Below are 26,143 nucleotides of genomic sequence, written 5' to 3'. Positions count from 1 at the left end.
GAAGAATAAAAGCCCATGCATGCAGGGGTGGGGTGGTAATTATAGCACAATGCTACCTGAAATTATTGATAGGCATTACATGAACAAGTAGCTAACTACTAAAATAAATTTTTAGAAAGGATAAGCTCATTTTCCACCAATAGCCACTGATGTAGGAAAAGAAGAGACACACACCTGTGCTAAGTTCAGTCCAGCAAGTATTGCAAAAAGTATTGCAGGTGATATGCTGATAAATGAATCTAGCCTATTCTCAGAGATATAAAGAATATATAAATCTGGGTTTAAATGTGATCACGAGCCAAGCAAAGGTTACAGAAGGTCACATGACTACACAAGACAATATTTTGAGTGCTAATAGAGAGGTGCAAAATACTACTGGGGCTTGGGAGAGAAAGAATATCAGGTTGTGGGGAACTAGGAAAGGCTTTAGCATAAGTTACATTTTAGGTTGTAGATGATAATACTTAAGGAGATGGGGTAGATGAAATATTATCAGAGGAATTGGGAAAACAAAACATGGAGAGTGTTGGATTTGTGTGAGATAATAATGAGATGTAAATCTGGTTGTATAAATTGGGGTCTAAAAGGGTTTTAAATGTCTATGAAATTTGTCTTAAATTTATTAATAGCCTGACCTGTGGTCATGCAGTGGATAAAGCGTCAACCTGGAATGCTTAGGTTGCTGGTTTGAATCTCTGGCTTGCCTGGTCAAGGCACATAAAGGAAGCAACTACTACAAGTGGATGCTTCTCATTTTTGCCCCCTCTTTTCATTCACCCTCTCTCTCTCCCCACCCTCCAAATATCAAATTTCAATAAATATAAAAAAATAGTAATAATAGCACTTTTTGTTAAATTTAGGCCAGGCTCTGGGTTAGGTGCATGACATAGATTACCTAGAATCTTGGAATCTTTTATTTTGTTTGTTTTTGGAGAGAGAGAGCTCAAGTCAGCAACCTTGCGCTTCAAGCCAGTGACCATAGGGTCATGTCTGTGATCCCACACTCAAGCAGGATGAGCCTGCGCTCCAGCCAGTGACCTTGGGGTTTTAAACCTGGGTCCTCAGCATCCTAGGTCAATGCTCTATCCACTGTGCCACTGCCTGGTCAGGCTGGATAAAAGTTGGAGCTACCGGAATGGAGAATACATTTGCTAAGCTCCTTTTAAAAATATCTGGTAGTTTATAATGAGAAAATCAAGTTTTTTTGTGTACTGGTTCCTTAATTTAAAATAGTGGGATGAAGTAGATTGGATCATTGCCAAATTGCTGATGAAAAAATTGAGACTTCGCCAAGGTCACACAGCTGGAATGGTAGAGCTAGAGCTGGTGCTTGGGCCATTTCGACTCTGAGTTTGTGCTTCTGCTTCATGTCACATATTGCTTCATGTCACATATTGCTGCTTGACTTTTGAGGTGTGCACTGTCTACGACAGGCAGGAAAACTACTGCAGCAGTCATAGGGATTCTAGGAAGCAGTGCTCTGTTCAGAGCTGAGGAGAAATGGGTAGGGCAGAAAATCTCAGTCAAAAGCAGTTACGACTGGAAATGAATTCCTTTGGCTACCTGGGTAAGGTGGCTGTTCTTTAGAGCACATTCAGTAACTTAATAAATATTGGACTGAAGGCTGTATGCCAGATACCATGATGGGCTCATAATTATGGGAAGCAGATTTTTCGGGCACTCCTTGATCTCCTGTGCTACATATATGCAACACTATTATGTAGTAGTACATTTAAACTGAAAAGTCTTAAACATAGTGGCATTTACAAAATGGTCATCCTAAATTATCTTTGTCTTTTGATAGATTGCAAAAACTCTTAACCTTTATAAATCATGATATTTTATTTCTCTTTATTTTAATTAAATATGTTTCATAAAATAGTTAGCTCCTCATATTTGCTGTATTATCTGAGTTTGCAAACAAATTTTAATGTTTGCATGAACCTAATAGTATGAAGGAAAATGTACAATGTCTGAGATGTCATTGAATTGTCTGAGATGTTTCTTTCTGTAAACATGGAGGAAAAGAACCGATTAGGTTGAATTTAGTTCAGTTACCACTTTCAAAATGTACACAAAACTTCTAATGATTGGAACTCAACCTTTCTCTATTTTTTTCTTTCACAATTGCTGTTATTCTAGCCTGGTTTATCTCATCAGCTGAATAATTATAAAAAATTTTTTTTTTTTAAATTTATTTATTTTTTACAGAGACAGAGAGTGAGTCAGAGTGAGGGATAGACAGGGACAGACAGGAACGGAGAGAGATGAGAAGCATCAATCATTAATTTTTCATTGCACGTTGCAACACCTTAGTTGTTCATTGATTGCTTTCTCATATGTGCCTTGACCATGGGCCTTCAGCAGACCGAGTAACCCCTTGCTGGAGCCAGCGACCTTGGGCTCAAGCTGGTGGGATTTTGCTCAAACCAGATGAGCCTGTGCTCAAGCTGGCGACGTCAGGGTCTTGAACCTGGGTTCTCTGCATCCCAGTCCGATGCTCTATCCACTGCGCCACCGCCTGGTCAGACTATAAAAGTCTTTAAAAACTGCTTTCCCTTTCCTTTAATGAGCATCATGCATTCAAGATTGGAGCATTAGAACCCATATGAAAAGACTCTTGACCCACTAAAGGTTGTTTTGGTCCTGAGACTTGCCACGTCCTCACCTCATGTATTAAATGATTTGAGATGAATAATTTAATTTTACTTTAAAGTAAGAAATCTGAACATGTTATAAATCTTTGTTAATACTTTTTTCTGGATGTGGTGAATGAGTTCATGATATTTACTGTATTTATTTTTGGAATATTCATTTCAGCTATGAATTTGTGAAATACCTTAGAGAGCATATATGCAACACTTTGGGGTCTATGATTGAAGAAGAGATGGAAAAATGGACATCTGACCAGAATCAGGGTGAGGAATCTGGCTATGACACAGTTGTACAGCATGTAACTAAAAGAACGCAGGAATCTAAAGAGTGAGTATGCCCACAATAATATTTGAAAGTAATTTTTCTCTCAACAGAGCTCCTTGAAAGCCCCCTGGACCCATGCCCGCCCCCCCCCCCCACACACAGTCTGTGTTCCTCATAGAAGCCATAATGATCCTTGAAACAGTGAGTCAGATTGTGCCATCTTCCACACAACTTTCCAAAGGCTTCCCATTTCATTCATAGTAAAATTCAGGCTCTTCTGTAGCCTCCGAGGCCCACCATGAGCCTTCTGCCCCCTCTGCTACTCATTTCTTACTATATCCCCGCTGACGTTGTACCAGCTACTAGCCTTGTTCATTCTCCAACAAGCCGAAGGGTTTGCACTCGTGTTGCTTCTGTTGTTCTTTCCCTAATTATTTTTGTGAATTACTCCTTCACTTTTCCTTTTTTCTTTTTCTTTTTTCTTACAGAGACAGAGAGTCAGATAGAGGGATAGATAGGGATAGACAGACAGGAACAGAGAGAGATGAGAAGCATCAATCATCAGTTTTTTGTTGCGACACCTTAGTTGTTCATTAATTGTTTTCTCATATGTGCCTTGACCATGGGGCTACAGCAGACCGAGTAACCCCTTGCTCAAGCCAGCGACCTTGGGTCCAAGCTAGTGAGCTTTGCTCAAACCAGATGAGCCTGCACTCTAGCTGGCGACCTCGGGGTCTCGAACCTGGGTCCTCTGCATCCCAGTCTGACGTTCCATCCACTGCGCCACTGCCTGGTCAGGCTCCTTCACTTTTCTTTAATAGACTTTAGTTTTTAGAACAGCTTTAGGTTCATAGCAAAGTTGAGCAGAAGGTACACATTTCTTTCCCATATACCCCCTGCTCCTATACATGCATAGATTTCCCCATTATCAGCATTCCACCAGAAGGTAGATTTGTTTCAGTTGAGGCACCTACATTGGTGCATCATGATCACCCAGAGTTTGTAGTTTACGTTAGCACTTTCTCTTGGTGTTGTGCATTCTGTGTTTTTTGGAAGAATTAGTAATGACATGTATCTACCATTGTAATATCTTACAGAACAGTTCCACTGCACTAAAAACCCTCTGTACTCTGCCTATTCACCTCTCCTTTCAACCTCTGGAACCACTGATCTTTTTACTGTCTCCATAGTTTTGCCTTTTCCAGAATGTTATCTAGTTACAACCATACAGTATGTAGCATTCTGCTTGGCTTCATTTTCTTAATAATATGTATTTAAGTTTCCTCCATGTCTTTTCATGGCTTGATAGCTCCTTTCTTTTTAGCACTAAGTAATATTCCATTGTCTGGACACACCAGGCTTCTTGGATGCTGTCAAGTGTTGGCAATCATGAGTAAAGCTGGTATAAACATTGCATGCAGGTTTTTGTGTGCACATATGTTTTCCAGTCCTCTGGGTAAATACCAAGGAGAGTGATGGCTGGATCATGTGGTAAGAGTATATTAAGTTTTGTAAGAAACTGCCAAATTGTCTTCCGAAGTATCTACCATTTTGCATGTTTACCAGCACTATATAGAAATTCTTCTTGCTCCACTTAATCACTAGCATTTGATGTCGGTGTTCTAGATTTTGGCCATATGTTATAATTCTGACGCTAGCAATAAATCATTTTCTCTTTTCTCCCCTCTCATCAATTATATACTCATCACATATTTAATAAGTAACAAATATACATTAAGTGGTAGATCTTGGGACTATGAAGATAAATATGATACCCCTTACCCTCCAATAAGTCCGTGTAATCGGGAGTTTGACATTGCACTGAAGTAGAAACTTAAAAGAGATAGTTTCAATGCAGTGTTGTAAGTGTCATGATATGTGCAAAAGATCACACATGGAAATGTAGAGGAAGGCTATATTAGTTAATATATACATTAAACAGCTACAATAAACAGACCCCAGAATATAGAGGGTCAAAGAAGGCAGTTTTTGTCTCCTGAGGTGCAGTTCAGAAGTGTGTGAGTGCAGGGCAGGTTGGTGAGTTTAGCCAGGGATCCCAGTCTCCTTTGATTTTATTGTTCCATCATATCCTAGGGCGAGGGCTAGAAAACTTTTTCAGTAAAGGGTCACACATGAATATTTTAGGCTTCTTAAGGTGTAGGAAAACCGACAGAGATGATATATAAATGAAAGAGTATGCGTGTGTTTCAACAATACTTTACAAAAAGAGGTGGTAGGTTAGTTATGTCCAGAAGAAATACATTTCCAACCCCTGTCCTTGGGTTTTGCCTTCATCTGCATGGTTGAAGCAGCCACACTAACCACACAACTGTCTTTCAACCTGGCCGAGGAAAGAGGGAGTGGAGGGTAAGAGTCTTTATTCGCTCACTTTCCATTAGTTAAAACTCAGTCATCTGCTCACACTGGAGTCGCACAATGGAGACTGGAGTGTTTAATCCCTTGGTGATGACCATGTACCACAGGGGTTATAATCTACACTACGTGGAAGAGGGGGAGGGGAAGATGTGTATAGGGGACAATAAACAAATCCTCTCCCAAGAGTCATTCAGTCTAGTCTGACAGTAGTCGTGAAAGACTAAAAAAGGTTAAGTGAGCTCAGTTTTTATTAAATTAATTTTAACTCCATAGATTGTTAGGATATCAGTACAGGAAAATACCTCAGAAAGATTGGTTCTAAGCCCTTCATTTTATTCGCCCAAGTAGGCAAATTAAGTGACCTGTCCAGAATGGTACAACTATTTGATATTGAAGTCCAGTGTAAAGCCCATCTTCCCCTTAGTTACCTTTTAGGGGCACGTTTCAGTATATGATACCCTGAGGACTATTATTTTTATAGTTACTTTTGTTCCTGACTCCCTGTTAATTCACTGTGGATTCCTAAGGGTAAGAACTGTGTGGTATATGCATGTCTGATAGTTAACCCGGCATTAATGTTCTAATGTTTATTTACAGAGGTGGGCAAAGTAAGTTTACAAATAAGACAGCTGAATAATACAGTAATTCATAAATAATACTACAGGACTAAACTCAGTGTATCATGTACTCACAACTGTAAACCTACTTTTCCCCACCCCTTTATATTTATTATTCATTGTTTGCCTGCCTTTCTGGCCTAACAGAAGGGAACAATATAATTTTCACTTGTTTTGGTATTTAAAAGACTACATCTTTTTTTTTTAGAAGTTAAATTTAATGGGGTGACATTGATCCATAAGAGTACGTAGGTTTCAACCTGACCTAGGTGGTGGTGCAGTGGATAGAGCGTCAGACTGGGATGTGGAGGACCCAGGTTCGAGAACCCGAGGTTGCTGGCTTGGGCGTGGGCTCATCTGGTTTAAGCAAGGCTCACCAGCTTGGACCCAAGGTCACTGGCTCGAGCAAGGGGTTACCCAGTCTTCTGAGGGCCCACGGTCAAGGTACATATGAGAAAGCAATCAATGAACAGCTAAGGTGTCGCAACAAAAGACTGGTGATTGATGCTTCTCATCTCTCTTTGTTCCTGTCTGTCTATCCCTCTCTCTGACTCTCTCTGTCTCTGGGAAAAAAAAAAAAAAAAGAGTACATAGGTTTCAGGTAAACATTTCTATAGCATTTGCACTGTTGATTGTGTTGTGTGTCCATCACCCCAAAGTCAAATCATTTTCCATCACCGTATATTTGTCCCTCTTTACTCCCCTCCCCTCACCTCTGTCCCCCTGGTAACCACTTCGCATTTATCCCACCTATGTGTGAAATCATATAGTTCTTAGCTTTTTCTGATTTACTTATTTATGTGGAAAGTTGGCCAAGTGAGTGGAAGCCTTGAACGGAAGCCGAGTGGATTCCATAGACATTAGGGAGCTGCTCCTGGTTCTTGAGTGGTGGGACGGCATGATAAAATGCCCAACTCTCATAAAACATAATTTAGTACATAGCAGTGAAAGAAGGTTCGGGGCTTCCTTCTCATATTTAAGCTCAGCTACTTGGATGTTCTTCATTTTAATTATTTTTCAACCCTTAGCATATGATTCTTTAGCTTTTCGTTCTTAGGGTAGCTAACATATTAGTGTTAGCTAATGTTAAAAATTGCCTTCTGAGGCAACATGGTAGTGACTTTTGATTCTAATAGGAATTTTATATAACTTTTATGCACAGTAAAAACCTTTTAAATTTAGATTCCACAAATTTACTTTTTTGTATAATTTGGACACTGACATTTACTCTATTAATTTAGTTTCTAGGCCCTGGCCAGCTGGCTCTGTGGATAGAGCGTCAGCAGGTGTATGGAAGTCCTGGGTTCGATTCCGGTCAGGGCACATAGGAGAAGCTACCATCTGCTTCTTCTCCCACCCACTCCCCTTTCTCTCCCTCTTCTCCTCCTGCAGCCAGTGGCTGGATTGGTCTGAGTGTGGTCTGGGGTGCTAAGGATAGCTCGGTTGGTCTGAGCACATCAGCCTCAGGTTCTAAAAATAGCTCCGTTGATTAGAGTATGGGCCCCAGATGGGATTTGCTGGGTGGATCCCAGTTGGGGCACAGGCAGGAGTCTGTCTCACTATCTTCCCTCCTTTCAATTAAAAAAAAATTTAGCTTCCAGACTTGGAGGTATGTGATGTCTCTGGGTGCCTTTTGCATCTGGTTTCTCTTCATGCTGGGCATCCTATGTAGTTTGTACGCAGGTGTTGAAGCTTTGAATATAGTTTATCTTTCCAGTAATAGAAAACTTAAAATATATACCTGAATCTTATATTACTTATTGTATTTTAACGCATTAAATATGATTTGTTTTTAAATAAACTTTTATTATTTCGACAGGATTTCTTCCCCTTTTGACAACTGATTATATTACTTAAATAAATATGTTATTGAATGAAGTGTACATCTATTAATAAATTCAGAGAGTTTTAACCACTAATATATATTGAGTAAAAGCCATATAAATTAAGATTTCTTATTTCTTGGTTTGACGAAAAAATAAGAACTGGAGTTATCTCCAATTTTGGGTGATATATAATTTCTAGTAGTCTGTTTAGTACTACTAAAATTCTTTATTAGTCAGAAATTGAAAGTATTTCAATACTAAGAATAAAGTTTTATATGTGATTATTTGGAAATTACTTTTTATCTCTGGGTAACCCATTTAAATTTTTTGCGTTTTTGTTCACCCATGTGTAAAAAGTAATACAATAATAATTACCTCATGAAGACTTTATTTGGTTATTTTTTATTATTATTTTTTTTGTATTTTTCTGAAGTTGGAAACGGGGAGGCAGTCAGACAGACTCCCGCATGCGCCCGACCAGGATCCACCTGGCATGCCCACCAGGGGGTGATGCTCTGCCCATCTGGGCTTTTGCTTTGTTGCAACCAGAGCCATTCTAGCACCTGAGGCAGAGGCCATAGAGCCATCCTCAGCACCCGGGCCAACTTTGCTCCAATGGAGCCTTGGCTGCGGGAGGGGAAGAGAGAGACAGAGAGAAAGGAGAGGGGGAGGGGTGGAGAAGCAGATGGGCGCTTCTCCTGTGTGCCCTGGCCAGGAATCTAACCCGGGACTCCTGCACACCAGGCTGATGCTCTACCACTGAGCCAACCAGCCAGGGCCATTGAAGACTTTAAATGTCATAGTGAATATTTGTTTTCTGCTTTGTGAACATAGATGAGAAATTTTAAGTTGTACAGAGTGTTATTTCTTTCAATTTTTTTTGTGGTTCTTTAGAAATTACTGAGGGCTAGTGTGGCAACAGTGCATCTATTTAACTTTTTTTACTGTAATAATTACACATTATTTTCCTAGTTAAACATTTTGGTATTTTTTAAATAAAGGCTTGCACATGGAAGAATTCATCTGTGGGCTCTGTCATATATTACTCATATATATATAAGTAAAAATACTCACTATGAAGATTTTTATTGTTAATTGATGAGGTTTTTTTTATCACTGCCTCTTAGAGCTTTTTTTTATTTTGACTTCTTGCAGTATAAAGGCATTTAGTAGTGCTGTCCATAGGCTATCAGGCGTCCCCAAACTACGGTCCACGGGCCACATGCGGCCCCCTGAGGCCATTTATCTGGCTCCCACCGCACTTTCGGAAGGGGCACCTCTGTCATTGGTGGTCAGTGTACTGGAGTACTGTATGTGGCGGCCCTCCAATCGTCTGAGGGACAGTGAACTGGCCCCCTGTGTAAAAAGTTTGGGGACCCCTGGGTGGCTATCTTATATCTATTTCTCTGTGGCATTTTCATAACTTCAATGACTATAATTTAGTTACAGTTCATTGAGTTTTTGATTGAGGGTATGACTCTCTAGTTTCTTTTTAAAAATTATTATTCTTTTCTTTCTGTGGCCAGTTTACTGATATTTCTTGCAAAGACTATGTTGGTGGTTTCAAAAAGGTTTGGAGTTTCAGCACCCATTCATGATCAAAACTCTCAGCAAAGTGGGAATACAGGGAGCATACCTCAATATGATAAAAGCCATCTATGACAAACCCACAGCCAACATCATACTCAATGGGCAAAAATTAAAAGCAATCCCCTTAAGATCAGGAACAAGGCAGGGGTGCCCCCTTTCACCACTCTTATTCAACATAATCCTGGAAGTCCTAGCCACAGCAATCAGACAAGAAGGAGAAATAAAAGGCATTCAGGTTGGAAAAGAAGAAGTAAAACTATCATTATTTGCAGATGATATGATATTGTATATAGAAAACCCTAAAGTCTCTGTCAAAAAACTACTGGACCTGATAAATGAATTCAGCAAAGTGGCAGGATATAAAATTAATACTCAGAAATCAGAGGCATTTTTATATGCCAACAATGAACAGTCAGAAAGAGAAATTAAGGAAACAGTCCCCTTCACTATTACAACCAAAAAAATAAAGTACCTAGAAGTAAATTTAACCAAGGAGACTAAAGACTTGTACTTGGAAAATTATAAAACATTGATAAAAGAAATCAAGGAAGATACAAACAAGTGGAAGCATATACCGTGCTCATGGTTAGGAAGAATAAACATTAAAATATCTATATTACCCAAAGCCATTTATAAATTCAATGCAATGCCAATTAAAATACCAATGACATACTATAAAAATATAGATCACATATTCCAAAAATTTATATGGAACCAAAAAAGAACACAAATAGCCTCACCAATCTTGAAAAAGAAAAATAAAGCGGGGGGTATCACACTTCCTGATATCCAGTTATACTACAAGGCCATTGTACTCAAAACAGCCTGGTACTGGCATAAGAACAGGCATATAGATCAATGGAACAGAACAGAGAACCCAGAAATAAACCCATAGCTCTATGGACAACTGATATTTGACAAAGGAGGTAAGGGCATACAATGGAGTAAAGACAGCCTCTTTAATAAATGGTGTTGGGAAAACTGGAAAGCTACCTGCAAAAAAATGAAACCAGACCACCAACTTACACCATTCACAAAAATAAACTCGGCCCTGGCTGGTTGGCTCAGCGGTAGAGCGTCGACCTGGCATGCAGGATTCCCAGGTTCGATTCCCAGCCAGGGCACACAGGAGAGGTGCCCATTTGCTTCTCCACCCCTCCCCTCTCCTTCCTCTCTGTCTCTCTCTTCCCCTCCCGCAGCGAGGCTCCATTGGAGCAAAGATGGCCCAGGCGCTGGGGATGGCTCTGTGGCCTCTGCCTCAGGCGCTAGAATGGCTCTGGACACAACAGAGCGAAGCCCCAGATGGGCAAAGCATCACGCCCCCTTGTGGGCATGCTGGGTGGATCCCAGTTGGGCGCATGTGGGAGTCTGACTGCCTCCCTGTTTCCAGCTTCGGAAAAATGAAAAAAAAAAAAACAAAACTCAAAATGGATAAAAGACTTAAATGTAAGCCATGAAACCATAAGCATCTTAGAAGAAAACACAGGCAGTAAGCTCTCCAACATCTCTCGCAGCAATATATTTGCTGATTTATCTCCACAGGCAAGTGAAATAAAAGACAGGATAAACAAATGGGACTATATCAAACTAAAAAGCTTTTGCACAGCTAAAGACAATAAGAACAGAATAAAAAGACAAACTACACAATGGGAGAATATATTTGACAATATGTCTGATAAGGGGTTAATAACCAAAATTTATAAAGAACTTGTAAATCTCAACACCAGGAAGACAAACAATCCAATCCAAAAATGGGCAAAAGAAATGAATAGACACTTCTCCAAAGAGGACATACAGATGGCAAATAGACATATGAAAAAATGCTCAACATCCCTCCCTAATTATTAGAGAAATGCAAATTAAAACCACAATGAGATATCACCTCACACCAGTCAGAATGGTGCTCATCAACAAAACAACATAGAATAAGTGCTGGCGAGGATGTGGAGAAAAGGGAACCCTCCTGCACTGCTGGTGGGAATGCAGACTGGTGCAGCCACTGTGGAAAACAGTATGGAGATTCCTCAAAGAATTAAAAATCAAACTGCCTTTTGACCCAGCTATCCCACTTTTAGGAATATACCCTAAGAACACCATAGAACTGTTCCAAAAGGAGAAATGCACCCCCATGTTTATGGCACCATTGTTCACAATATCGAAGATCTGGAAACAGCCCAAGTGTCCGTCAGTGGACTAGTGGATTAAAAAGCTTTGGTACATATATATACATACTATGGAATACTACTCAGCCATAAGAAATGATGACATTGGATCATTTACAATAACATGGATGGACCTTGATAACATTATACGGAGTGAAATAAGTAAATCAGAAAAAACTAAGAACTGTATAAATCCATACATAGATTCTACATAAAAATGAGACTCAGAGACATGGACAAGAATGTGATGGTAATGGGGGTGGGGGTGGGGGGGAGGGGGTGAGGAAGGAGAGAGATGGGGTGGGGGAGGGGAGGGGCACAAAGAAAACCAGATAGAAGGTGATGGAAGACAATTTGACTTTGGGTGAGGGGTATGTAACATAATCAAATGTCAAAATAATCTTGAGATGTTTTCTCTGAACATATGTACCTTGATTTATCAATGTCACTGCATTAAAATGAATAATAAAAAAATAAAAAGTGGTCAGATAAAAAAAAAAGGTCTGGAGTAAACATGTCTAAAACAAAACTTAAAAATATTCCATGGGTTTTAATTACCCTTACTTTTTCCCTGTTAATTATTGATAATGGCTTTTATACTTTTTCATTAAGTCACATATTGTAAGTTTTAACAGGATAGGATGTGATGTTATTCACATGGCTATCCCTAATTGCAAAGGAGTATGGGAGTTAGTTTAGTTCCATGCCCAGTTATAATTCAAAGCCTGTGGAAGGAGAGAACAGCTTTTGCTAGATAGCTGTTAATTGCTTTCAAAGCATTGTTATGCTTTCTTATTCCTTGCTGCTCAGAATTTGTACAGGAGAAGACTGGGGCCCTCTGGGTCAGTTACCCTAAAGGTACTTCACCAATTAGATTAATGCATAACCTAGGATTTGTTTGTTTCTATTTCCCTTTACTTTAAACTTGAATCTTCCCCGGCCTCTCTCCTCTATAGCAGTCCTCTTGTGTGTGTTTACACCCTGCTTTGTTTCTAATCCAGTCTCATCTTTCATTATTTTTATCTTTTCTCATAATTTCTAGGACTTTGAAAATATTTACATATATTAATATATGTTTTATGTTTATTTATAGTTACATGTTATGTAAATCATATTGTTAAAGATGACTAAATAGATAAGAATATATTTTAAATTATATATAGAAATTACATATATTTATATTTAGTGGTATATAATTTATATTACTTAAAATATTTAAAAATCTTTAAACTTTAAAGTCTCAGCCTACTATTTCTATTCAAGTCCCCAGTATGGTTCTATTGCTTTTATGAGAGAGGGTACCTCACCTATTCTTCCTTTGATTTATGCAGTTACAATGACCCATAAACCAGAATGGTGAAAAAGGAAAGTTTCTCTGCTTATTTTCCTAATTTATTACCATTATTATAGTGATAATCAATAAATATTTGTATCGTGCTTTATATTTCTAAAGAACTTTGAGATATATATTCTTAATTATTTCTTGTTATAGCCATGTGAAATAGGTCAGCTAAATTGTGTTCTTTTTATTTCATTTGCATTAGAGGAAAATGAGATTTATGATGACAGAGCTGGTAGATAAAGTAGTCAGGAATCTAATTCAGGTTCTTTGACTCCAAATTTAGTACTTTACTCATTATGTTTATTTAAATCTTTATTTAAATATACATGAAATTTAGAAATTTCAATGATTCATCTCATATTCCTTATTTGTAAAATAAAGGGATAGGCTAGATTATTTTATGGTCCCAGTTAGCTCTAAAATTCTATTTCTAGGCTATTGTAAATATCAATCTAATATAGATATGATTTGAGATTTTGCACTTAATGGGGAAATTTATTGTTGTTGTTGTTGTTTTTTTTGAGAATTTTAGATCTGTAGAGTTGATGGGATCTTATAAGTTACCATTTCAACTCCTAATTTTAGAAAACCTTTTCTAACATCCCTGACAATGGGTTCTCTAACCTCTATTTGAAAGACCCATTGGTATTTAACTCTTATTTTGGTCTAAATTGTGGCTGCAGGTGCTTATAGATATAAAGAATAGGTAGGGGTAAGGGGAGATAAGAAAATAGAGGGAGGATAGAGAAAGAGAGAAATAAAACATGGAAGTGTAAAATAGGCTGTGTATGGGTATATGATAGTAACCATTGACTTTGTTGCTAATTTCTGGAATCCATGCCATTGGAACGTCTTGCCTTAGCTTCTGTTCATTTTACTACCTTGGTCTATGTAACCAGTTGAAAAAAACCTTGGAAAATATAGTTTTTGGATGCCCTATTAATTTTTATTGCTATCATGTGAATGAATTCTGTTGTGCCATTTATTATTTTATTTTATTTTATTTTTGTGACAGAGACAGAGCGACAGATAGGGATAGACAGGAAGGGAGAGAGACGAGAAGCATCAATTCTTCATTGTGGCACCTTAGTTGTTCATGGATTGCTTTCTCATATGTGCCTTGATCGGGGGCTCCAGGAGAGCAAGTGACCTTTTGCTCAAGCCAGGGACCTTGGGCTCAAGCTGATGAGTCTTGCTCAAACCAGATGAGCCTGCTCTCAAGCCAGTGACCTCAGGGTTTTGAACCTGGGTCCTCCGTGTTCCAGTCCGACGCTCTATCCACTGTGCCACTGCCTGGTCAGGCTGTGCCATTTATTCTTTAAGAAAAACTGTCAAATTGTTTTCTTTTTAAAATTGTGTTCTTAAGGAGATTTTACAGAAAAAAATAGGTTTAATTTAGCTGAATATTTTAATTTGTGCTAATAGTCTTTCTCTTACTGAGACTGCTTTGAATTTAAAGATACAAAGAAATGATGCATTCCCTGAAGAACGTCATGATGGTAGTGGTGGAATCTATGATTAACAAGTTTGAAGACGATGAGATGCGAAGTCAAGAGAGGCAGAAAATATTCCAAAAGGAGAAAAGCAATAGTTACTGCACCGACAGTTGCTCTGACAGTGATTCGTCATTCAATCAGGTGTGTTCTTTAGCTTTGTATTTGTCTTGAAATAGTGTTTAATAAACACTAGCTTCAATGAATTCTTTATTAGCCAGATTATTTTTGCTTTCTAGTTTTAAAATTCAGAAGAAAAATAAACAAAATAACCTAATATTAAAGATTTAGTCGGTGAAATAACATTTTCTAGAATTATGTGTTCAGTGAATGATTATATCTGAGACACAGAGAAAGGCTTAGGAAGAGTACAGGACAGAAAAGGAACAAAAAGTTCAAGGAGCATCATAGTTACGCCTAGGGTACTATTAGTGCCTTCTTGTTTATGTTATTTTATCTTTCCGTATTATTCATCTAGCATTTCTGGGTACAAAACATTTTGGCCTAATGTCTATTAAGTCTCAGCCCTATAATGTTCTACATATTGCAGTTGCTTAGCAAATAATAATAGTTTTCATTTGTACCGAAAGCACACTATTCTACTGGGACATTCAGCTCCTATTTACATGTCTTGGGAAACCAAAATGCTGTTTGCTGCCAGATCAAAATAGATCATCCCCTTCTCTTGTTCAGAATGCATGTTTTTTTTTCTTTCTTGCAATTATAGTAAAAAATTATTTATAGCAGTACTTCTAAAGTTTGCCCAAAAAATGACTCTTCTGTCAATTGTATTACAGAGTTACAAATTTTGTCAAGGAAAATTACAATTGATTTTAGATCAGTTGGATCCAGGGCAACCTAAAGAGGTAAGTTTAAAGGATAACTGTCAAGTTCATATAAATGTAATCATCTATATTTATATATAATATATAGTTATATATATGTATATGTATATAATTCGAAGCAGCTGGGCTGTTTCTCTTGAAGGCAGTGCTTATTATGGCAATGATCAACTCATAGGTCTGCTAGACCTTCCACTATTGAAATGAACGTTCAGCCTAAGGGAGGCTGTCCTTAGGGAATAGTCATGATTTGTAAGAGGAAATTCTTATTTCTAGTTTCAATTTTGAAGGTATGAAGTTATGAGCAGTTTTTCCTCAAACTGTTCCTTTTCTGTTGCTTTGTATATGATAGTTTAGTGATTTCTTTGAAGAAAAACAAAATTCATTTAATGTTTTTTTAAAATCGGGAAAATCTGAACAACTTTGACAAATATTCATTTATTAGAAAAAGGATTTTAAAGGAGCAATTTTATTGAATTGCATGCTTATACTTTAAGAGTTTGTATAAATTACTGTTTATGAAGTATTATTTTATTTGAAAGTCAAGCTGAAATAGAAAATATGGTAAGATTTTGAAGTACCTAAGACTCTTGTTTCTGTCTTGCTATGTGTTCTCTATGAATGAATAGCTATGATTTATTCCCATGGATTTTCTAAAAAGTCACAGGAGGATAATTTTTTTCCCTCTCAGCATTTTGCATTCTGATTTATTTTTTAGGTTCTCAGTAAATAAGATGTTTTAAAATATATTGAAATAGGATTTGAATTTTATATAATAACAATCTTGTCTTTAGTTTAAGTGATTATTTGGAAATCTATACATGTTCTAAAACATTATACCACTTTGGGAAGTAGGAAATTCTTAATGGGATTTTGTCCTAAAAATTAACTGAACAGGAAAAATGTTTTTAAAAACTTTTCATAGTCTCCTTAAACCCTATCACAAATAAAGTTATAATGAGGAGTTCTTTCGTGTGAATACATAGACATTTAAAAAATACATGTGTATTCTTTTTTTCCTAAAACTTTTTTTTTTTTTTTTTACAGAGACAGAGAGAGAATCAGAGAGAGGGATAGACAGACAGGAATGGAGAGATGAGAAGCATCAATTGTTTTTTTTCTTTGTGGCACTTTAGTTTTCATTGATTGGTTTCTCATATGTGCCTTGACTGTGAGGCTACAGCAGACTGAGTAACCCCTTGCTCAAGCCAGCAACCTTGGGTCCAAGCTGGTGAGCTTTGCTCAAACCAGATGAGCTCGCGCACAAGCTGGCGACCTCGGGGTCTCAAACCTGGGTCCTCCTCATCCCAGTCCGATGCTCTATCCACTGTGCCACCGCCTGGTCAGGCTTTGCCTAAAGCTTGACAGCCTCATTCAGAGTGTCTGGTTTCCTGAGGTCTCAGCTCTGTTCTCAGACTCCTCACCTTTTTTATTTTATTATTTTTTTAAAAATCTCTAGGCATTAGTTATTTCAGTGGGGAAATAACCAGGTTTTGAGGAACAGGTTGGAATCGGTGGGTTATTACTCACTAGTTAGAGAGTCAGTGAGGAGAAGTTCTGCTCCATTTATAATTGCAGAGCTGTTATTCTCCACTGTTGTCCCTTGAGTCACACTCTTTTGAGTGAATTCTGATTGGATTTTGAGAAGAATGATTAAGAAATAACCCTTCTGTGAAAATACAGAAATTCAATTTTGCATCATGCTGCTGAATGACATTTTTTTATGTCAGTGGTTAGAAGGTCAGAGAATCTGGTGTAGCAGCAGAAACAAGTAGATTGCTTTGGGAAAACTGTTCATTATCTTGGAATGGGAATAAAAACTTCACCATTAAAGCCCTCAAATTGTAGGACCACCTACCCCAGTGGGGAAAGCGTGTGGGACAAGCCATTGCCCTGGGGATTCTGATTCCGCCGCCATCTTTCCTCTTCCACTTACAAGATTCCAGGTCACATGTCTCATACACTCAGCGTTTTTATTATTTCTACACATTAAATAACCTACTTTTTCTCTGTTTAAAACTAGTTTTAAAAATGAGTTCTTAAAAATCATTTTATAAAAGAACATCTGATTCTCTTCAATTGCCTCTTTAAAACAATTGTCCAGACTTTGCTTTTCAATGTTTGTTAAATATTTGGAAAATTGGTCTTTTTCTAGCAGCTGAGTATTAATAAAAATCTCTTTAAAAATTATAGGTGAGATATGAAGCCTTGCAAATGTTATGTTCAGCCCCACCATCTGATGTATTGAACTGTGAAAATTGGACCACTCTCTGTGAAAAACTGACAGTGTCTCTTTCAGATCCTGATCCTGTGTTTAGTGTAAGGAAATGCTTATAGAAATATTAAAAATAAGTTTTTCCTATCAGCTCAAGTGTTTATGAAATTTCAGTTCTAGCATTTTAATTGTCAAGATTTTTTTAAAGGAATTAACTATTTCATGATTAGATTCAAAGTATGGTCAATGTCACACTACATTGACAAATTATAGTGGACTGTGTTAACTTGTACATTTTATTTTCTCTTGCAAAGCGATATTCAAGCATATGTCCTTGTTTTGAATTAAATAAACTATTTAAAAAGAACTTTTAAAGTGTTTTGGGAAAGAATTCATGTTATATGAAAATTTGAACTGATATGATTAATTAGCATTTATTCTAAAGGATGGCCCTGGCTGGTTGGTTCAGTGGTAGAGTGTTGGCTGGCATGTGAAAGTTCAGTTTTTGATCAGGGCACACAGGAGAAGTGACCAGTTGCTTCTCTACCCCTTCCCTCCTTCTCTCTCTCTGTCTCTCTTTCTCTTTCTCTCTCTCTCCCCCTCCCTCTCTCCCCCGGACTTCCTGCATCCATGGCTTGATTGGAGTGAGTTGGCCCTGGGCACTGAGGATGGCTCCATGGCCTCCACCCCAGGTGCTAAGAAGAGCTTGGTTACTGAGCAATGGAGCAACACCCCAGATGGGCAAAGGATTGCCCCCTATTGGACTTGCTGGGTGGATCCTTGTTGGGGCACATGTGAGAGTCTGTCTCTCTGCCTTCCCTCCTCTCATAAAAAATAAAATAAATAAAAACAATTTATTCCAAAGGATTCATAATTATACTCAATGTATTTAAGTGTTTATTTAGAGATTGCTTAATTGCTTAAAAAGAGAATTTAGAAAAGTGTAAAGCTAAGAGTTAAAAGATAATAGAGGTGAATCATAAATCAAATATAGAAGAATTTCCAAATTTTAAAACTATGAAATCCTTAGAGATGTAATTGTAAAAAATGATTTGTAAACGACTTCTTAGGAATAGTTAGTTTAGGATGAAAAGTAGGGTGATACTAAAAAGTGCAGTAATTCTTGGCTAATAATCTGTGATATGAATTTTAAAAATTCTGAATTTATCAGTGTCACATTTAAATACAAATTAGGTCTTTTTTAGAGTCTTTTTCTTTATTATTGATGTGTGTCTATGAAGAAAAATTTAGCTTTAAAATTGAAACAATGTTTTGTACAGAATTTTTGAAGCATTAGTACAGAGTTAAATGATTTTAACTGTTTTATAACTATGTATTGAATGCATATGGTGTGCATCATTCTAGTTTAGATGCTGAGAACATACTATGAGGAAGATAGATGTTTGCCTTCATAGAACTTACACACTACCAGAAAACACAGTAAACAAGCTGTTATAAACAAATCTCAGTACATTTGTGTTTAGATACACTTTTTCATCAATGAAGATATAATTATATTAGTAAACTGAAGTGGACTTTAAAAAGGTGGTTTATTATAGTATTTTTATAAGGGGGAAAGGTGTTTACCTCATACCTGGTTGCAGGTCAATCTTGCTAATACCAGTGGGTGATGCAGACCTCTGTAAAAACAAAATCAGAAACACATTCAAAGATCCAAGAACTTCAAGGTAAAAAACATTTTAAGGTCACCTTAAAATTTCAAGACTCTGTAATAGAAAACACAGTTATAAATTTCTCTGTATTTTTTTTTTTTTACTTCACAAACACAGAATAATAGAGAGGTTTCTTTAATTATTTAAGAAATTATATGATAATTTTATAAACACAGTAAAGATCCTAATGGGTCAGTATAAGTAGCTCTATTTAGCTCTTACAGATTATTATGCAGCAAGAGTCAGAGTCAATAATTAAGTTAATAAAATTGGGAGAAGTTGTTAAAAAGAGAAGATGGTATAACCAGTCATTTTGGAGGAGAAAACCAGGTGTGGTATTCATTTAGAATTTATGCTTGGTCCAAAATCTTTTTGAATTTGATTCTGTTTCTTCATTTTCTACTCTAAGGAACTCTTAAAGTATAACTGACTGAAGCCTATAGCATTTGAAACGTGTTACAGATACTGATCAATTGCTGCAACTGTAAAAATAGACTTCCCAAAGGATTTAATATCCTTTGTTCAGCAGGAATCTCTTGCAGTTATTAGACAATATTTTAGTCACTTGGGTAACCTTGTTTGTAAGCATATTATTCTAATATTTGATATAGGTAAGGTTATTAGTTTTTGTCTCCAGAGTAGAACAGCTAATGTTTTTATTTATTGGGGAGTTGAATTTCACTATTAGGATTAATCTCATCTCAATATTAAAGTTGATATAATTAAAATAATAGTAACATTATCATTTTTAAGTTCCTACTAATGCCAGGTACTGTTCTAAGTATATCTGTTATGTCATTTAATTCATTTACCTTGTGAAGTTCTAAAATATATTATTACACAATACTTTTTCTTGAGAATAAACAAGATTATTAGAGTCCTACATATCTATTAATAATTATTGAAACTTTTCACATAAGCAATTAAATAAAAGGCAACAATGTTGGACTTGGAAAGTTTTTTTAAAAAAAATATTTAGTGGCCCTGGCCAGTTGGCTCAGTGGTAAAGCGTCGGCCTGGCATGCAGGAGTCCCGGGTTCAATTCACGGCCAGGGCACCCAGGAGAAGTGCCCATCTGCTTCTCCACCCCACCCCCCTCTCCTTCCTCTCTGTCTCTCTCTTCCTCTCTCGCAGCCGAGGCTCCACTGGAGCAAAGTTTGCCCCGGTGCTGAGGATGGCTCTGTGGCCTCTGCCTCAGGCACTAGAATGGCTCTGATTGCGGCAGAGTGATGCCCCAAGATGGGCAGAGCATCGCCCCCTGGTGGGCATGCCAGGTGGATCCCGGTCGGCTGCATGCGGGAGTCTGTCTGACTGCTTCCGTTTCCAGCTTCGGAAAAATACACACACACACACACACATACACACACACACACACACACACACACACACACACACAAATATATATATATATATTTTAGTAACACTGCTCTGTTTCCTTGACACAATTATGTTGTACCTTCCTCTGTCAAACCTCACGAGCCACCCTATGTCTGTATCTACTATTACTGATTTTACAACAATATACTTCTGTCTTGGATTTACTATTAGATTTGGGTGATTTTACTTTTTTGTTGACCAACACAAGAATGTACCCTTTTTTATGTACACTACTATAAACAATTTTCTGAATGATTTGTTTTCTAAGTTTTGTACTATGTGAAAAATGATCATCTTTATTCTATTTTGTAAGACTTTTGGATGTAAATCTTTCATTTTATTTCCATAGGATCGGATTTTGAAATTCTATGCACAGACATTTACACTTTCACCATTACATATGACCAAGGAAATTTATACAAGTTTAGGTATGTTAAATTATTTAAAACTTTTTTAAATTTATATTTAAGAAAAATGGATTAAGAAATAACTTTTTTTTTTCAGAAAGCATTATAATTGAACGGTATACGAGTCATATATATTCTTTTACTTTTTATTTTCAGCTAAATATTTGGAGTTATACTTTCTTTCTAGTGAAAATCATATTCCTACTTTTTCAACTGGCATAGATATAACTAACCCTAACGTGATCCGCTTACTTAAAAAGGTATTCATTTGCTATAATATGCTTTTAATGTTATTTAATAATTCTATATTTAAGAATTCTAATTTTTGAGAACCATCATACTCTGTTTTATAGGTTCGTCTTCTAAATGAATATCAGAAAGTGGTTCCATCTTTCTGGATTCGTCACCCTGAAAAGTAAGTCCCCTAATTTATGCCAACATAAGTTATAGTACTGTTACTGTTGTCCCACATACATTTCAAAGAGAAAGAATAGAGAGTGTCTTAATTTATTTACATGATTGAGAAGGGATTAATAAAGTTTTATTTTATTTTCTAGCTCTATGTGTTTTGTTCTTAGCTTTGTGAATGGCTCTATGCAGGTATTGTTTTATATCATTTATTTATCACCACAAGATAAAGAGAGGAGAGGGTGTTGTAGCTTCTGGCTCTTTCATTATTAGTCTCTGTTACTTTGGATAAGTTCCTTAATTGTTCTTTAAACTTTTTCCTTTTAGTTCTAAAAGTTTTTTTTTTTTTTTTTTCATTTTTCATTTTTCTGAAGCTGGAAACGGGTAGAGACAGTCAGACAGACTCCCGCATGCGCCCGACCGGGATCCACCCGGCACGCCCACCAGGGGCGACGCTCTGCCCACCAGGGGGCGATGCTCTGCCCATCCTGGGCGTCGCCATGTTGCGACCAGAGCCACTCTAGCGCCTGAGGCAGAGGCTACAGAGCCATCCCCAGCGCCCGGGCCATCTTTGCTCCAATGGAGCCTTGGCTGCGGGAGGGGAAGAGAGAGACAGAGAGGAAAGCGCGGCGGAGGGGTGGAGAAGCAAATGGGCGCTTCTCCTGTGTGCCCTGGCCGGGAATCGAACCCGGGTCCTCCGCACGCTAGGCCGACGCTCTACCGCTGAGCCAACCGGCCAGGGCTAGTTCTAAAAGTTTTAATAAAGCTGTAAGAGCAATTGTGAGTCTAAAAAGGACATTTAAATTTGGAGAGCTGGTGTTGAAATAGAAAGAATATAATTTTATAAACCGGTAAAGCCATTTACTGAAATATAAAAGTTGTTTCTAATGGTTACTCAATTCTTTTTATCTATCTATCTATCTATCTATCTATTATCTATCTATCTATCTATCTATCTATCTATCATCTATCTAAATAGCATTTTTCCCCCCAAACTTTAAGGTATATGGAAGAAATTGTGGAGAGTACTCTGTCCTTATTATCAGTCAAACATGATCAAAATCACCTTGCCTCACAAAAGATTTTGCATCCCGTCTACTTTCTTGCATTGGTTGATACCAAGGCTGTGTGGTTCAAAAAGTGGATGGTAAGAAAAAAATGAAATAAGTTTTTATACCTTTCAATGCATATATTTCAGAGAATAGCTAATGTTTGGGTGTTTTCTGTGTCCTAAGAGTTATAATTTCTTTTATATATGTTAACTCATTTAATTGTTGTAACAGTGTATGAGATAAGTGGTATTGCATTTTACAAATGCAGCAACTGAGGCATAGTAAAGTTAAATGACTTGTTCAAGATTGTTTATGTAGTAAATGACAGAGCCAGACAGGGTTTTCTTTGTTTACATATTTATTTATTTATTTTTGAGTTTTTTAAATAAAAAAATTGTAGGATTTATTTTTATTTGTATATATGTATTTATTTTTCTTAAATTTATTTTATAATTGAATTTATTCCAGATCTGGTCATCTTTAGTTTAAAAACTTCAAAATTTTAAAGCATGTGTGGTAGAACATGAAGATTCAATGTTCATTTTTCTCTGGCTTAGATATATCTAAAGATATATCTAAAACTATATCTAAAAATATTTCTTGATTTGCCTCTTTGTGAATCTGCAGCATGGTAAATGCGTTTAATGCCTGAATGCTGGTGATTGCCTATGGACCTCACCAGTGTCCTTGAACTGAAGCTATGTAATATTAAGAGTAAAGAGACCCTTTGCTGTTACCTCCCTATCTGCTTTGGCTAAGAGTGGTCAGTGTCTGGCTGTAATGGCAGCAGTTTTGGCTTATGTTCTCACATCTCTGTCTCTTTCTACCTTTACTGTCTGCTGAGCATTCTATCATATTCTATATTTGTGGGAAGGGGAGGGAAGGACTGTGCCTGGACTTACCATGCAAAGCCTCAACATGTTCATTTATTGCTCAGCAGAATTTGGACATTATCTAACAGAAGTTTTTTTTTTTTTTTTTTGCATGTATTACTTAAAATGTGTTATAATGCCCAATTAACGAAAACACAATTCTGTCTAGTGTTTAACCCTCACCTACCCTATCAAGTATGTGTTAGTAAATATTTGCTCAATTTGATTAAATTGAACCATTTGTTTTTTGCCTGAGTCTGACCTTTTTCCTTAATTTTTTGATTATCAAATTACATTATTGTAGAAAATATGCAAAATATATAAAAGCACAAATAAAATCAAATTTCTCTAAGTTTATAACACAAAAATTAACTATTAAGATTTTGATATATACATTTATTATATATACTTTTAAATTTATGTATTTAGTTCTTTTTTTTAAAAGAATCATGTTCTACTAACTGTTTATAATTTATTTTTACTTAACATTTTTATTGCCAGTACTTGATTCTTAAGAAAATGAGGAAGATCACAGTAACTAACCAACAGAAAATTATTAATGAAATAAAAATTCATCCAATTCTCCTATGCCCTGTAAGGCAGAAGTTGGAGAACTATTTATATACAGATCCAGACAGTAAATATTTTTGGCTCTGTGGCTGTTCTGTTTCTGTTGTTCTCTGCTGTGGCCTAAGCACCCACAGATAATACACAAATGAATGGACATAACTGTGTTCCAATAAAACTTTTGCCGGCCAAATTTGGCCTGAGAGCTATAGCTTGGTTACTCTGGTCTGAGGGATGCAGTATGAAGAATTTTTTTCAGAACATGGTCAATAGTTTAATTGTAGGTCAACATATCTCTCTTATTAAACCTGAAAAAGATTAATGGTTTTAAAAACATTTTAAGCTATGAAGATTAAAACACAGACTTTAATTAACTTTCAATTAACTAAAACCCCATTTAATTGAATTCTTATTATTCTCTGGGATTCTGATAGTTTTTACTGGGTAATATTCTGTGTAATAATTTTTATTCTCAAGTAAAATGGAGAAGCTATGTTGAACACTAATGATATCTAATATAATTTAATTAAATAATACATGTACTTTCTCCTTGCTTTATAAAATGCCTAGGAAGCATGCTTTAATCAAATATATATTTGTCTCTAAGGAGAGAATTAAAGATTATTTTGGCACTTTCAATCATTTAAAAAATATGATGGGCAGAGCATGCTCTGTCTCTTCAGAGCATTTATTTTACATTGTCAAATTTCTGCATATGTAGACAGTACAGTAACCTCTACAATGCGAGGGCTGTCGTTTCCACCCCCCTCTCCTACTTTGCATCTTTTCTTTAGGCTCTGTCATACATGGGTAGTCAGATTGTTCTTTGGTGGTGGTTTTAAAATATACTGCTCACAAAAATTAGGGGATATTTTATTGCTTCATATTCTTTTTGAAATATCCTCTAACTTTTTTGAGCAATATAGCTTAGTATGGGGACTGGTCACAGTTGAGGGACAGAATGGTTTTCTACTAGTCTGTCAGTAAATCCATAGTTTTTTGATATATTTGTATTCTTGTGATTGCTATGCTCATAATCTATTATAATAAAAAACCTGTTCGGCACTGATTACAATAGTTTAAAACTAAGTTATTGGTGTAATTTATGATAATTTTGGAAATAAGGCAGGAAAAACAGATTTTAAATGGTATAGGTTACGTATTAAATACCATCTTATTATTTCAGCATGCATATTATAGCCGAACTGTCGTGCTAAAACTTCTTGAAAAGAAATATAAATCTCTGGTAAGTCTGTATTTCTGTTCTTATGCTGAGACATAATATCACAAAAAGACATATGATATAATAACTTGAATGTATAAAGTTGAGTGATAATTAATATTGGATAACGAAGAAGTCCCCTTTTATGTGGTTTTTAACTACCATTTTGTGAAACATAAAAAAAGATAAAAGTAAAGACTTAAAACATAGTCAGAATCACAATTATGAAATATATAAATGCATAGCAGTTTGGGCCACTAGTTTGAGGTTAAACCATATTTTTAAGTATTATTATGTAATTTATGTCAGGTATTTGTAAGGGAATGAGTTCTATAAAATATCCCTGTGCTTCCAACCAAAAGCTGAACGAAAAATACAGAATGATATATATGCTTTTACATGTGCGAAAATGGATTCAAGTTACACCAAATATAAACTAATACTGTAAAATATACTAGCAATATTTTTAACATTTATTGCTATTAGTAGAACAAAATGTAAGGGCAGTGAAAGAAATTGAAAAGAAACCATCAATTCAAATAATTGTGACAAACCAGAAAAGTGTGAAGTTTATTAAAATAGTTAACAAATACTAATGTGACTTTGGAATGATAAGTATGGTTTATGCAGTTAGATAGAATCTTGAGTGTAGAAATCCGGTGAAGGGGAAGATTCATTGAATGGTGAATTTTTGGGTGAATGCAATAGAGCTTAGAATGAAAGAAAGAGAATAGTAATTGTTTTGTGTTTGAGAATTAAAATAATTGAGCTTCAGAAATGAGAAAAGGGATATTGGGTAAAAGAAATGGAATTTATCTGTGGAAGTAAAAGGTGCTTAAAAATCTTTAGACAAACTGAATTGAAATAAGTCTTTCCACTTCTCATTTCTCTACCATTCTCATTTTAAGTAAAAATTTGTTGTTGCCATATGATCATAGACTGATTTTGTTAGAATAAATAAAGGAGAAAAAACAAAGAACAGATGGTTATTTGCTCCCCATGGTTTGGCATACAAATAACTCAATGTTGCTGTCACAGAGACCTCGGGGGAGGTATTTCAAATATATTTTTATCGATTAACTCTTAAAATCTGTCCTTCACTTGAAAAGTTAATTATGCCATCACCAATTTTTGGCCTGCAAATAGTTACTATAGTAAACAACTTTAATATTTTATGAACGTG

At 36.3% G+C, this 26,143-nt stretch overlaps 1 protein-coding gene across 1 annotated transcript in view; it reads left to right on the top strand.

The window, feature by feature from the left end:
* The window catches only part of TBC1D32 (TBC1 domain family member 32), a 248,526-nt gene that overhangs the window by 10,112 nt on the left and 212,271 nt on the right, over positions 1 to 26,143 (top strand). Inside the window, exons 2-10 of the mRNA XM_066248097.1 lie at positions 2,821 to 2,982; positions 14,292 to 14,469; positions 15,123 to 15,191; positions 17,361 to 17,486; positions 20,782 to 20,860; positions 20,996 to 21,099; positions 21,193 to 21,254; positions 22,250 to 22,394; positions 24,925 to 24,984. Of these exons, the coding sequence (XP_066104194.1) occupies positions 2,821 to 2,982; positions 14,292 to 14,469; positions 15,123 to 15,191; positions 17,361 to 17,486; positions 20,782 to 20,860; positions 20,996 to 21,099; positions 21,193 to 21,254; positions 22,250 to 22,394; positions 24,925 to 24,984 (985 nt within the window). The remainder of the gene's footprint in view (positions 1 to 2,820; positions 2,983 to 14,291; positions 14,470 to 15,122; positions 15,192 to 17,360; positions 17,487 to 20,781; positions 20,861 to 20,995; positions 21,100 to 21,192; positions 21,255 to 22,249; positions 22,395 to 24,924; positions 24,985 to 26,143) is intronic.

This window comes from Saccopteryx bilineata, chromosome 12, assembly GCF_036850765.1.
Source record: "Saccopteryx bilineata isolate mSacBil1 chromosome 12, mSacBil1_pri_phased_curated, whole genome shotgun sequence".
In the NCBI taxonomy this organism is placed as follows: Eukaryota; Metazoa; Chordata; class Mammalia; order Chiroptera; family Emballonuridae; genus Saccopteryx; species Saccopteryx bilineata.
This window is presented reverse-complemented; position numbering and strand designations above follow the sequence as displayed.